At 41.0% G+C, this 15041-nt stretch overlaps 1 protein-coding gene and 1 long non-coding RNA gene across 3 annotated transcripts in view; one reads left to right on the top strand and one right to left on the bottom strand.

The window, feature by feature from the left end:
* LOC109263847 (uncharacterized) overlaps positions 1-7247 on the bottom strand; it is a 32921-nt gene extending 25674 nt beyond the window's left edge. The window contains exon 1 of the long non-coding RNA XR_008420223.1: positions 7054-7247. This is a non-coding gene — a long non-coding RNA (uncharacterized LOC109263847). The remainder of the gene's footprint in view (positions 1-7053) is intronic.
* A 123-nt stretch (positions 7248-7370) lies between these two features.
* Positions 7371-9889, top strand: LOC109263846 (cytochrome c). 2 transcript variants are annotated; one of them, XM_019443637.2, is made up of 3 exons: positions 7371-7484; positions 8573-8749; positions 8861-9889. In XM_019443637.2, exons 2-3 carry the CDS (start codon positions 8581-8583, stop codon positions 9007-9009), a joined length of 318 nt encoding a protein of 105 aa, XP_019299182.1. In that variant the 5' UTR covers positions 7371-7484; positions 8573-8580; the 3' UTR covers positions 9010-9889. The 2 variants fall into 2 exon arrangements, with proteins under 2 accessions (XP_019299182.1, XP_019299181.1); XM_019443636.2 differs by having other exon boundaries at positions 7418-7550.
* Positions 9890-15041: the final 5152 nt, after the last annotated feature.

The raw sequence follows: 15041 nt of genomic DNA, 5'->3' as shown, positions 1-15041 counted from the left end.
AATATTAGAACCAGAAAATTTTATAGTCTTTAATCTCATTTTCAAATTATACTCCAAGGTAATTTTCCAAAATCATGAAAAACAATGTGTATGACAAAGTTTACATCATTGTTTTCCAGAAATCAGTATTTCAAATTCATATGCCCAGTAATTGACAGATGTCTATACAAACTATAGTACCTTAATAAAATAAATATGTGAACATTGTCCCCTTTTGTAAATGTTTGTACAAACTAACATCAAATACAAAAGACAAAATTCAAATGCCCAGTGAATTGAGAGATGGGCAGCTCTATAAACTACATTACCTTAATAAATTAAATATATGGGCCCTTTTTTTTACGTAAACGTGGACAAATTAAGTCAGTAGAAAAAACAAAACCCAAAATGCCTTGCATGCACACATTCAAAGTTGGATGTTTCTTTTCCATTAACCTTCTGATAGAGAAACATAACCAATTTTTTCACGCAGGAAAAAAATGATTTTATTGTGAAGGTCTAGCAGTGGCTTTAATTAGTAACTGGTGAGTTAATTGTGGCACGAAAGGAAGGCATCTTAGTCTACTTGGGCTGCTAAAACAAAACACCATAAACTAGGTGGCTTACAAACAACACTTATTACTCACAGTGCTAGAGGCTAGAAGTCTGAGGTTATATAGCACTGGTAGATTTGGTGAATGGGAAGGGTCTGTTTCTTCCCTGCAGCCATCTTCTCACTATAACCTCACATGGTGTAAGGGGCAGGGGATCTCTCCGGGGCCTCCTTTATGAGGGCACTAATCCCATTCATGAGGGCTGTCTTCATGAACTAATCACCTCCTAAAGGTCCCATCTTCTAATAAACCTTAGGCTTTCAACACATGAAATTTGGGGGGACATAAACATGGACACCATAGCAGATGGCTTGATATCAATTATTCTAAAGCCAAATATCATTTTTGGAAGGTGTCTACCAAGAGGCTAGCTAACCGTCAAATGCAAGCCAACTCATTTAATGTGCCAACAGGCACATTTTAGACATTGTTTATCATGAAAGTTCATAAGGAATTTCTATGAGTGTTTCGTTGAGATGTCTTTTAATTTTTATATTTCATGATCATGTCATTTAATTACACCTCCTTTCAAACTATTCTGGACTAGGGGTGCCTGGGTGGGTCATTTGGTTAAATGTCTGACTCTTTTTTTTTTTTTTTTACTGTTTATTTGAGAGAAAGAGAGAGCGCGCATGCATGCAAGTGTGCACAAGCAGGGGAGGGAAAGAGGGAGAGGGAGAGAAAGAATCCCAAGCAGGCTCCACACTCAGCACTGAGCATGGAGCCCAACTCTGGGCTCAATCCCATGACTGTGAGATCATGACCTGAGCTGAAATCAAGAGTCAGATGCCCAACTGACTGAGCCACCCAGGTACCCCTGAACAATGTTCCTTTATATTCAACCACATATTTATCTATTTTGTTGCTCTTTATTTTTTCTCTTCATCTTTGATCTCTTAATCTGTAATCATTCTCCTTTTGTATAAAGAACACCGTTTAGAATTTCCTTCATTGTGGATATGCTGGTGACAAACTCAGTTTTTGTTTGAAATGTCTTTCTTTCCTAAGAGATATTTTTATTTTGCCAGATGAAGAATTTGATTTGACAGCTACTTTCTTCCAGTATATTGAAGATATCCGTATACAGTTCCCTGACTTCCACTGTAGCTGTAGAGAACTCAGTGGTCAGTCTAAGAGTTCTTAGAATGTCAGTGTTTTTCTCACTTTGCTTTTACACTGTTATTGTATTTTTTTTCTTTTTACTGTATTAGGAATCACTGGAATTCTTGAACTATGGATTGATATCTTTCACTCAAATATAGTTTCTACCCCATTTTCTCTTCTCTCCTTCTGGGACTCCACTTAAAAGTACATTATCCAGGGGCACCTGGGTGGCTCAGTCAATTAAGCGTCTGACTTCAGCTCAGGTCATGGTTCATGGGTTCAAGCCCCGTGTTTGGCTCTGTGCTGACAGCTCAAAGCCTGGAGCCTGCTTCAGATTCTGTGTCTCCCTCTCTGTCTGCCACTTCCCTGCTCCTGTTCTATCTCACTATCAAAATAAATAAATATTAAAATTCTTTTTAAACAGTACATTATACGTTATCTTGGTATCTTCTTCATTTTGATTATTTTTCAGTTCTAAAGTTTCTATTTGACAGTTTGTTCAAATCTGCCATTTTATTTTATATATATACTTTCCAGTTCCCTTCTAAAATATTCAAGCCTGGCTTTTATGTTTAGAACACAAATATTTTACAGTCTGATAATTTTAAAATCTGGAATCCCTACGACCTTGTTCTTGCTTCTGCTAGTTCTCACTCATATCATGGAGTTAAAAATTATCTTTCTTTCTTTGCTGAACACTTTAAAAACTTTATTTGTAAGGGTGCCTGGGTGGCTCAGCCAGTTAAGCTTCTGACTCTTGGTTTCAGCTCAGGTCATGATCTCACAGTTCGTACATTCAAGCCCCACATCAGCCTCTGGAGAGCCTGCTTGGGATTCTCTCTCTGCCCTCTCCTCTCTCTCTCCCTCCCCTCCCTCTCTCTCAAAAATAAACATACATTAAAAATAAATAATTTGAGATTTAGGGTGACATTATAATCTTCCTGAATTTTCATTTGGTTCTGCCAGGTGCCTGAAGGCAACAGAATTCCTTATTCCAAGTTCAAAATTTGAGGTATCCTTGGCCAACCACTAAAGTCGGGCTGCAGACCTTGTAAGATCAGTGTTTCTTCCAGTTCACCTTCATTTCCAGGCTGCAGGCCTTTCAAATGCTGACCTACAGCTAGGGTTGTTTACAAGGGACCAGGCTCGACAACTCTGCAAGCCCTGAATTGATACTGTAGATATCAATTTTTTTTTTTTTTTTTTGAGAGAGAGAGAGAGAGAGTGCATGCAGGAGCAGGGGAGGGGCAGAGGGAAAGGGAAATAGAGAACCTTAAGCAGGCTCTATGCCCAGTACATAGCCCTACACAGGGCTCCATCTCACAACTGTGAGATCATGACCTAAGCCAAAACCAAGAGTTGTACACTTAACCAACGGAGCCACCCAGATGCCCCAAGACACATACATTTTCTATATACAGATACAGATAGCGATATATCTAACGACTAATAGTATGTCCAATGATCCCTGCAGCCTAGTATTTACACCCTTTTGAAGGCTCCTTTTACATTGTACCACAATCAATGACCAATAAAACAAGTATGTCACTTCTAAGATTTACAAAAGGTTATAAAGGACTGGCATCTACCTTAGCTTCTCTATCTCAGTTTCTGGGAAGCAAGCTTCCATGGGGTAAGCGGTCCCATCCATAGGCCTCTAACCAAGAGCCAACAAGGATCTGAGGTCTGACAACCATATGAAATGAATTGGAATTGAATTCTCCACCCCTATTTGAGCCCTCAGATAACTGTATCTCTGTTCAACAGTGTGACTACAAATTCAAATTCTGAGCCATAGCCAAAACCCAAATAAGCTGCTTCCAGAGAAGCTGTAAGATAATAAATGTTTTGCTTATCATATTGTATGTAGTTTATTTCAATGACTATTATTTTTACTTATACAAATCAGCTTTGGCTCTTTTTAAAATCGGCCTGGTTGTTTTGGATAGTCTCTTATTCATTGCAAATGCTTTTGTTCCCTGCTTTTGTCTAAATATTTTAAATGTCATTTCATATTACACATTGTAAAGGTAAATAAAAATTATTTTCTGTTTTTAAAAGAAAATAAGACCATTTCTCTTCTTTCCCCCTTCTAGGAGTGTTTCCTATGAAAATCTAAAGGGCCAGAGTCCTCATTCTAGCCTTTAAGAGTATAAAAGAGTCTCTCAGGGGTCTGGGTTTTATGCTTTTTGGTAGGTAAACATGAAGGGAGGTAGAGTGTCACCTTAAAGCTTAATGTAAGTGTAACTTTGTTTCTCAGGAAAATAAGTTTTATTATTCTTTTGGATGAGGACAACTAATTAAACAAACGGCTACCCCAATTCCTGAGTGAACTTAAGGTAAAAGAATGTGAAAAAAAACCCTCAACCAAGAAGGATCTAATCATAAACTGTGATAAGTTCTCCTATGGAAAAAGGGTCACCATTAATACAAATAATAAGCAATAATTGTGCGCCCAAAGGGAAATAGGCTACTATTGATCCTAAAGCCTCATGTTCTATGCTAGCTAAAAACAGCATGGTATAAAAGGATTATAATTAATTTAGCTTAATTGTGTGAGATTTTATTCTGATTTGGTAGTTTCTTGTGGACTACATACGTACAACCACTTTATTGTGCTTACTCAACAGTGAACAAGTTTTCTTTCCTCATACGGTGATGTGAGGAGATATCTTTCTCAGTAAGATTTTTACTTCCCCAGTGACATCTAATAGTTCCAACACCTATGGTCATCTGTGGTGTAACTTTGCTCTTTGTTGTTTTTTCATAATGATCTCATGCTTGGCACTTCTTAAGAGTACGGAATCCTGAGGGCCTGGGTTAAAATATTCCTCTGCAGATTTATGTTTTCTTCTGTGAGACACCAGAACATACTGCTCATCCACGACTACTGTATTAATTTTTCAGCGAGAGTTTCTCAGACCATGCAGGTAGGGTAAAATCAAACCTGCATGAGGGCTGACCCATGGTTATGAATGCACAGAGGATACCTCTTCTTCTCACTCAGTACTTAAGGCCAAGCCGGACAAGACTAACCTGGTTCTTCCCTTTTCCAGGGAGATTGTATTTTATCCTTTAGGTTCAAGTGTTTCAGCATTATGCAGGGGTCTCAGCCAACCTTACCTCTCCATCCCCCCTACTGTCACCTTTTATGAGCTTTACTCTCATTCTGCTGAGCTGCTCCTAAAGCCTAAAGCTCTTTTACTTCAGCAAAAGTCCCTCAGGTGGTCCTAAAGTGAGCTTAAGCTTATCACATTCCTTTTCAGTGCTTGTTCCCCACCTCAGCCCTGCCTCCAACCAGGAGATTTCCCTTTCTTTCTTGCGACCTGACCTCGTATATGTTTTGATTTGGAGGAGGGTGGTATCTTATTAGATCTTTTTCATCAGGAGGGATTTTAAAAGTATGCCATCCATTCTATTGCTGGAAGGAAAAAGCTACGGCATTTGCTTTGTAATAGTTATGCTCCTTACCAGCCACTATCCTACGGGATAAGAGGAAGATAGACTGAACAGATATAACATATGAATGTAACAGAGAACAAGTGCAAAATATTGTCGTTCCCAACTAATTCTCTCAGGTATCCTGAGTTAACTGTAAATACTATGAGTCTCTTCCAAACCTAAATACATAAATATTATAACACATAATTTACGGTATCTGCTTTACTACAGCAATGTGCCAAGTGTTTACTTTTGTTCTTTCTTTTTCATCTTCCCATTACATTCAAAAACAAGGCTCTTTATCTACAATGTCCTTAATTAAAAGTACTAAGAACTTTGCTTTCCATTCTCCCCTTCATAGGAATAAATTTTAAATGACATCAATTCATTTAGCCAACTGATTTAATGCTACATCTATATGATCTGCGGTAATAGCACAATATTCTCCATGAGTCAACTCTTCTACAAACAAAGACTAATAACTTCTGATGCCATGAACAAAACAGATTTTGATAGGACTATACCTATTTAAGGACCACACATTCCTTGGAGGAATATGGGTGACGCTATCAGTACTTGGCTTCAAAAGAACAGGTGTTCGAAATTTGCAAGGTGTTGTTAAGTTTGGTCTTTTAAAAACTTGGTTAGCCATGGGGTGCCTGGCTGGCTCAACTGGTAGAGCATGCAGCTCTTGATTTCAAGGTTGTGAGTTCAAGCCCCATATTGGGTGTAGACATTACTTAATAATAAAATCTTAAAAAAAAAAGATTATTTAAAATAAGTAAATAAATACTTGGTTAGCCAAATGACCCTACTTCAGAAGTAAACCTAAATAATCACTATCTTGGTCCCATCCAAAAGCCACAAATGATCTTGAGTAAGTGTGATTTCTGCTGGTTCACAGCACACTTCTGGAGCAGTAGTGTGTGCAATTAGAGAGAGGGGGAACTGGCAGTCAGGACACAGAAAATAAAAAAAAATCCAGTTCTACAGGGAGATGCGTGCTCTGGAGCAGAAATCACAGTATCAGTGGTTTGGAAGGAGTGTAAGGTAATCTAGTATCTATTGCTTAAATTGGGAGCAGGAAGAAGATTGCTGGAATGTAAGCTCCACCAGAGAGTCCTCAACGATTTACTCCAGGTACAGAATATGCACTCAACAAACACATGACTGAATGAATATGGCAGTGCTAGAATATGAAAGTTGGAAAAAATCATTCAGAACTCGGGGGCTAAATTAGAGGGCCACGGGAGTCCAGAAGAAATTTCCCAGTGATATAATTGAGCATGACAGGAAGGGGAGCTAGTTCGAAAGGAAAAGTATGATAACTGGAAACTGGGTTATCAAACCTGCATTTCTAATGTGATTCCAGCCCCGTATCTTATTTGAACATGACATTCAACCCTAGGTTAAATGAGATGCAAATCCGCCGTAGATTTCCAAGAATTCTCTAACCATGTAAAAATTGTTACTTCCTAACGTTGCCTGAACATCCTCCTTATTCTGCACATGGACGCGAGGGAGAGACGGGTGTTGGCAGAGAGCAAACAGGCAGGTGAGGGGCCAGAGCTACAATCTAGTTTTTGCCGCAGCTGCTGCTGCACCTGCCCCATTCCTCAGTCTTGGGGCATCCATCAAGGGGATATCTGAAAGATGACTCAAAGTATCGGAATGGAGGCGAAACAAGAACACGTCAGGAGCTCGGGTCCAACTCTCATAACTCCGGTTCCAGGGTATTCTTTGTGGGTGCGGCTGGCGCCAGCCGTGGAACCACGACAGACGCTGGGTAAAGGTCGCCAGCTGAAAAGATGGTAGCCAGGAGACCTCTACGTACAACAGATTTGGGGCGTTCCCCTCTGGGCAGGCAAAACGCCCCCTCAAGGCGCATTACGTCAACGAGCACAAGAGCAGTTACCTTAGCAGGATAACGCCCTCAGTCCACCACGCGACTCCGCTCCACCCTCCCCGGGGCACCCGCAGGCACACACAGGCCGAACGGTGACGTCAGCCCTTCCTGGCACCGCCTCGATGTCGTACTTCCAGTGGCCTGTCGTAATTGCCGGCAAGAGAGGCCTCGAGCAGAAGGGCACGCTCGCGGTACACCTTACCCTGCTAGCCGGCATACGCGCAGGTCGTTGGCGCAGGCCCCGGAGACCGAAGCCAATGAGGCGCGGTGACATCACTGCGTATCAGGCGGCGCAGCCGCACTCGGGCCGCGAGGGGGCAGAGCGAGTTCGGTTGCACCAACACCGGTACTTAGGCGCGGACCGGCGTGTCCTTGGACTGAGAGAGCTGGACGTCCGGCTTGAGAGCGGGCACCTTCTTTTCGCGCGCAACCAAAGAGCGGTGAGCGCAAAGCGAGGAGGCCGAAGCGGGCGGGAAGCGCAGCCGTAGGAGCACGCAATTGCGTTGGTAGGTATGCGGGCGGGGCCGAGGTCAGTGCCCGGGTTCTGCGAGTGGGGCCCACGCGGGGTCAGTAGGCCCAGAAGTGAAGACCCCGGACTTTGGCCAGCCAGACCCCGGTGGGCTACGGCTTGAAACGGGGTGGAATCCCAACTAAGTGAGGGAATGGGTCAGTCAGGACTCTGAAAGCCCAAGGCGACTTGGTTGCGGATCCGACGGAGACCCCAGCTTTCGTAGTCGGGGCTGAGGGTTGTAGACGCGACCGACGGGACTTCCCGGGATGAGGGCGGGACGGTGCGCAGCGCCTCACGTTCTTCATGGAGAGGAAAAAACTGCTCCTCCAAAAAGGGGTCATTTTTCTTCTTGGTTACCTGTCGCTTCTCCCCTTAACCTGCCTAAGCATCTCAGGAAGTTAAGTTTCATCAGTCTCCTTGAAACCAGCCTGATTGGGTGACCTCGTGGTCGCTTCCAGAGATCCCAGAGCGGGGTTCCTTGCGAGACCTCAGCCCCCTGCTGCCCTCCCACTCACAACAGCAAGACAGTTTGTAGTGACCTGAGCAGGCCGAATCAACCATGATTTCTATTTTTTTTTAAATATATTTTGATCTCTCCTGAGACGTGGCTTCAAACTGTAGTATGAATAAATAACTAGGCTTTCTTAAAAGTTGAAATTGCGGTAGTTTGGGTTTAATGTAATCATGGTTTTCAACGTATTCAGATTTGTGACTTTTTGTGACCTTGACCTCAACTTTTGAAATGGTTTTGAACTAGGTTCCCTCTTTGCTTACTTGAGTTTTAATTCTGTCACTTAGACACACATAGATGTGTTTTTAAGGAAGTTCTCCTTCCCTGTTTTTGGTACTAAAGAGTCTGTTGCAAGTGTACCAATAAGTAAAATGGGATTTACCCTGGTGCTCAATATCATATCATAGGTTCAGATTCGCAGTGGATGAGTAAGTGTCCAGAGTGATCACTGATTTCCATGGGACTTTTACTTGAAGGAAGTAAGTAATTGAGTGTTTCGTTTTTAGATTTAAAAATGGGTGATGTTGAGAAGGGCAAGAAGATTTTTGTTCAGAAGTGTGCCCAGTGCCATACTGTGGAAAAGGGAGGCAAGCACAAGACTGGGCCAAATCTCCACGGTTTATTTGGGCGAAAGACAGGCCAAGCCCCTGGGTTTTCTTACACGGATGCCAACAAGAACAAAGGTAAGGCGAGACAGTTGTAAAATTACAGAAGCACAAATTGCATGAATATAACCAACGGTAAGACCTTCATCAGGAGTGTAAAATACTTAACATACATTCCTCCTTGTTTAGGCATCACCTGGGGAGAGGAGACACTGATGGAGTATTTGGAGAATCCCAAGAAGTACATCCCTGGAACAAAAATGATCTTCGCTGGCATTAAGAAGGCAGGGGAAAGAGCAGACTTGATAGCTTATCTCAAAAAAGCTACTAAGGAGTAATAGTTGGCTGTTGCCTTATTTATTACAAAACAAAAATGTCTCATGACTTTTTTTATGTGTACCATATTTAAATTGATCACATACACCAGAATTCAGATCATGAATGGCTGATAGAATATTTCTTTTGGACAGTCCTGATTTAAATAAGATTGGCTTGTGGTTAAATGAATATGATTCACTTTTTGACCTTTGATAGTAATTCTGGTTCAGCAAGTGCTGTCACTGTTTTCCCCTTTGAATATGATTGGAATTGATTAGATTGTTGAGCTTTTCACAGAGATGGTAAATGCCATCTCTAAACTTACAGGAGATTGGTTTTATATTTAGATTTATATAACTGGTTATATTAATATATTTAAATACTGAGGAAATCCCTTCACTGTATCAGAACAGCAAGACTCAGCTGTGTTTCAAAAGTTGTGTTAGCCTGTTAAAGGCAAGGGCTGAAGATAAGCTGGCAATGTCCACTTTATCTTTTTAGTCTTAACTATGCCAATTTAATTAAAATTCCCTGCATTTAAAATGTTGCCTTTTACTTAATGAAAGGCATTTTAGTGTGGTTTATGTATAATATTAAATAAACAATAGTAACACTTCTCACATTTTATAGATGATCTGTAAGGTCAGATGCTTTTAAAAGTCAGTGTGATAAGTTATAGCAGCAGATTTGGCCTGTGAATTCTTTACTAAGTTATAATTCAGGATTGTCTTCTAAATAGCTATTCAAAAATACAACTGTGGAATTACCATATATGTATGATTGGTAATGGTGCTTTTGCTAACTCGTTAGAAGGGTTAAAGTAGAGGAGATATATCATCAGCACAAATTTGTAAATTATGTGATAAGGCTTAAGGTAATTAAAAACAAAGTCACAGATCATGATTTTTCTAATGTGCTTGATTTAATGACTGATGCCAGAATTTAAGTACAACAGCCCTAGGTGCTGATGGAGCAGTGTTACTAATAGTGTTAGATTGTGTGCTTATTCCTCTAGGACAGTCTGAACTAGAACAACACTTCAGTGATTCATCCTTAGAGTTTCTTTGGCCAGAATGAGCCCTCAGACTTTCATATGTGGATAAAACAACATGCTTCTGGTCACAGTTTTGTGGTGTGTGACTATAATTTTTGTACAAGTTATTTCATACATGGTCCATGCCCTAACAATTAGAGAGACCCTGGCCATTTTATGGAGGTGGTGAAATTCTCAGTGAAAGAAACTGACAAGCTATCTCAGAGACAATAAGGAAACTGGGAAGAGGCCTTGTCTGTCAATGGTTTCAAAGACGATGGGGATGATTAGATAGCTTGTTGAGGCCTGGCAAAGCAGTTTGTCATTTAACCTTGTTTTCAATCATTGGAAAAATGTAAGTAAGCAAAGAAGTCAAACAATTTGGGAAAGCAAAAGAAGGCCTACTGTAATCAGAGGTAACACCTTTGTAACAACTTGATAACTGCAGAAGTTAGTGGTATTCAGAAACAGTCTAGCCATTTAGCTTATAAGAATTCTAGATCAATATGGGAAGACATGGAGTCCAGGGGGCTGATTTACTCCTGTGCCTCCTACATCAACAGAAGCCTATGTTGACAGAGATACTTGAGTACCTGCTGTCTTCTAGGACAGTTATACTCAGTAAGTGCATCTGGTGATTCATACATAATGTAAATGATCCTAAAACTAATTCAAAAGAAATTCCCAGTTATGAGGTATACATGCTCTTTTAGAAATCAATAGGATAAAAACTTTATTTTGAGAGACAGAGGGAGAGAGAATCTCAAGTAGGCTCCATGCTATCAGCACAGAACCCAACACAAGGCTCCATCCCAGGAACCATGAAATCATGATAAAGCCAATATCAAGTCATGCTCAACCAACTGAGCCACCAGGTACCCGGAGAGCCAGATGCTTTTAAGTTTTTCTTCCCAGTTCCATCTACACCATGGATTTCGTCTAGAACAGCACTGTCCTATAGAATTTTCCGTGATGATGGATTGTACTTGTGCTATCCAATATAGTGCCAGTAATAAGCCCTTGAAAAATGGCTAGGTGTATATAGCTATAAATGGCTACCTTATATGACTGTTGTTGAGCATTGACACCTGTGAAAGCTCTGGACTGGTGAGCACCAGAATACTTTACATTCACGTCAAATTCCTTGAAAGTCACAGTGAAAAGTTGACCTCTTCCAAGGTTAGCAGTGACCTAATTGTCATGTCTAGTTCTTTTCTGTTCTCAATAGTTATGATGATCTCTAGGACTTTTGACACACTTGACTTTTCTTTTACTCTCCCTTGGTTTAGGTTTCACACTCAACATGGAATAAAATACAGGCATCATAGAATCTTTATGCACATGTAGCTTTAATAGGTTGGTAACTCATATACAGTGTTTTGCATGACATTTTACCCAAATCCTAGCCCTATGATTCAGATTGCTTTATAAAGTCCATTCACTTTTCAGTTTAGCTTCAGTACCTCGTAAGGTGTATCATCTAGTAGCCTCTTTACAGCACTCACACTTCCTTTTCTTACTAAAGACCACATTCTCCAGGCCTCTAAACCTCTGCAGCCCTCACAGGTGGAGCCTGCTTGTTCTTTCACACTGTCCACAGCAGAGATCATCGTGGTCTTGGCACCTTCCAGACTCCTCTTACTCTCACAGACAGAACTACCTGTGTGAGATTGAGGACATCTTTGTGGACCCTTTCCTGTTTTCTGTACTTCAGGACCTTCACTACATTTGCTAAGAATTTACATGCTCCATTCTCACTCTTTTGAAGAAATAAAATTATACTGGTAAGAGCTACATAAACGTGAATGAATGAAAAAAAAGTGAATGAATGATCTGTCTTTAATGCCACTATAACCTCAAAACTTTTTACTTGATTTTAACTCTTCTCTGCTGCTCTCCCATAGCTGCAACTTAGACTTGTCGTTGCTCCAGAACTTCTCCACTTCTCAATTTTGAAATCCCATTATACAACCTCATACTACATGTCTCTCTTCTTCGTGTCTCTCTATTGTTTCCTTTTACTCCTCAAAATCCCAGTCCCTACTCGTTCCCTTGTGGTTTCCTTCCATAGCCAACTTTTCAGCATATCTTTTCAGTCGGTGCATTGCCTACATCCAATACCATTGTCACCGGTTGCTTTCTGTAGCATCTCCTCTGCACACACCCAGCCTGGAAGCAGCCCAGCCATCTGCTTTCTCCACTTCCACATCTGATCTGAGCATTATTGAAGAAAATCACATACATCTGCCAACTGGCACCACTGTAAACATACCTCTGATTCAACGGAACTAGCAGAAACTCTGTGCAACTGTTTTTTTATGTAACCATTCTTTCCCAGTCTTCCTCATGGTTAATTTACAAAATCATGCTCCTCAAGCTTCTCTCACCTCTCTTCTCCTGTTCTCACAGTAGATGGCCTTGCCTCCCATTTCAGATATGAATTCTTTACCCCTGGCTACAAGGAAGGGTTTTGTTCCCCACCCCCCACCTTCAGCCATGTTCTTAATTCAGATATGTTTCAGAATGTTCAGTTACATCAAGAGGAGCTCCAGATGTTACACTTCCTCCAGCATGGTCCGTTTAACACCCATTCCCAACCCTCTTGTCTTCTGCTTCTCTCTCCCATAGAAGTTTGAAGAGCTAACTGCTTGCTTTCAGTTCAGTGCAGGAACTTCACAGTGCAACGAGCCACAATTCAACATAACAAATATCACCAAGTTCTGGAAATTACAGCTTTCCTTACTCAGTTTAATGAAAGTGTAACTGGGCATGGGCAATACATCTGGACCGAGAAATTAAAAAAAAAATCTTTACAATTTGGAAATATGCAGGTTTTCTAAGTCACCAGCCCGAGTTAAGGCATATGGTATTGTCAGATGAAATTTTTTATACTTTTTACCGGTGAGAGTTCGAAGAAGACAGCCCAGGGATCTGAGCCCTCTGCAGACCCTGCTTGATGGAATTCTGTACAGTAACATTTGTGCCTTAAGTTAATTCATCTGTAAACTGTCATTAATTACATTAGCCCTGAGGGTTATAAGGATTAAACAAGAGAATGTGCTTGGTATATTGCCTAGCACTCAAACACTCAAATGTTAGCTAATTTTGAACTGGGTGGGCAGTATAGTTTGTGAAATTAACAGCTGGGCAGATTGCATGGAAGGGAGGCCAAGATGAGGCTTCTAAAGAAGTGATATAATGGAAGAGAAGTGCCTGGAATTAGAGATTTGTATCCGTGACTCCGGCCCATACTAATAACTGACCAGGTGATACCTCATTCCCTTTTAGCGACCAGGACCAAGAATGCATGAAGTGCAATATCCAACTCCATTTAGCTTTTCCAGAGAGGTCAGAGACATGTGGTCAAAAGGTTAAGTGGGCACCTAATTTTCATACACTCATCTTGTGTGTCTAGTTTTTCTAGTAACCTAACAAAGACATAGTTGTTAATACTCTATTTACTGGGATTATGCTGGCTCTAGTCAACTTCCGAAGCTTTAAAAGTAATCTCAACAAGGAAGGAGACATTAAGATGGGACCGTGTGCATAAAAGGCAGTTTAGAGGGTAATGTTTAGTAGACTGACTCCAGCCCTCCATGGTTGCACCTCCCAGGATTTGTCTGGAGGCCTAATCCAGGTCATAGTAGGGTACCACCTGCAAGGCCCCTGTCCAAAGAACTAGTGCTTCTGTTTCCTGTCTTGGCACAGTGGTTGCTAACTTGTCTTGAGCGATATTCCATAGCTGTATTTTTAAAGAATGTTGATAATGGAAACCAGCGCCTTGTATAATTCTTGGATGGGGCATGTGTGATGTAACAACACTATTCTAACAAACAAACACTTATGTGCCCAGAGATAGTATGGGAAAAGATCTGTGGGGACAGTTTCTAATTTGTGAGTCTCCTGAATCAGAGTAGGTTAAGATATTTAGTTTCTTGGTATGTACATAAGGGGGAAAGGGATTTTAAAGAATGAATGCTTGGTGGAAAAAACAGGAAGGGCTTGCCTGTTTTGCCCCTTCCCAACGTGGTATCTCTCAAGATAAAGTAAGGAAGGAGGAAGGAGGGCCTTTTTTATTGTAAATCAAGGTCAGGTAAAGACTCCAGTACTCTTTTATAGCATAATAAAACAAAATGAAGCTTGCATATGCCAGATATGTAGATAACCTGTCTAAAAATTCTGGTAGCTCTCTTTCTATTCTCCACCCTGAAGTTGATCAAGCTGTTCACAACCAAGGCCTCTATTAGAAGATCCAACAGAATTCAGGCAAGGTGTAAGATTTTCTAATAGACCTCAGCTGGAGAAGTCCCCATTACCCATGCTGGTTTTCCAGCAGAATCTATTTTGAAAGTGGACAGCCAACCTATACCCTTGGCCTTCATGCAGGTACAATTTCTGAATCCAACAATTTTTTGACAGGGAATTGTCCTTCAAGACACAGCTCCAAACTCCCCACCCTTGGTTCCTGTGGTCTTCTACTGATCATTCCTTCTCAGTTTCATTTATAGAGTCTTTTGGGGTTTTTGCTTTTTGTTTTTGTTTTTGTTCATTCTCAGACTACTCTTTATGTATTTGATACCCATTCTCTCCTACATTTTTAGGACCAGAACCTTGATTTTTTTTGTTTTTAGGGTGGTAATGTACTTATAAAAGATTACACTCCAACTTCCCTAGGTGCGGTCAGTGGGTCAAATGGAAGTCAGTTGGGTGGGTCTTAACAGGAAATCTTTTTTTAGAAAGATCTGACTCAGCTAGGAGGACTGCCCTTTTACCCCTTCTCTTCCTGCGTAGAAACTAGATGGGATGGTAAAACTCCGGCGGCCATTTTGGACTACATTGCACCATCGAAGATGGAAGCCATACACCTTAGGATGGTGGAGCGGAAAGATAGAAGGAACTAGCACAGTGATGATGTGGTCAAGCTGCCATACCAGCCCAGACTTCTTTAATAGTTTGATAAACTTCCTTCTTATTTAAGCCATTGTTATTTTCAGTTTCTGTTATATGCAGCTGATTCTC

Source organism: Panthera pardus, unplaced genomic scaffold, assembly GCF_024362965.1.
Source record: "Panthera pardus isolate Hobbes unplaced genomic scaffold, ASM2436296v1 HiC_scaffold_8, whole genome shotgun sequence".
Lineage (NCBI taxonomy): Eukaryota > Metazoa > Chordata > Mammalia > Carnivora > Felidae > Panthera > Panthera pardus.
The sequence above is the reverse complement of the archived record's forward strand: the minus strand, read 5'-3'. Positions and strand labels throughout refer to the sequence as shown.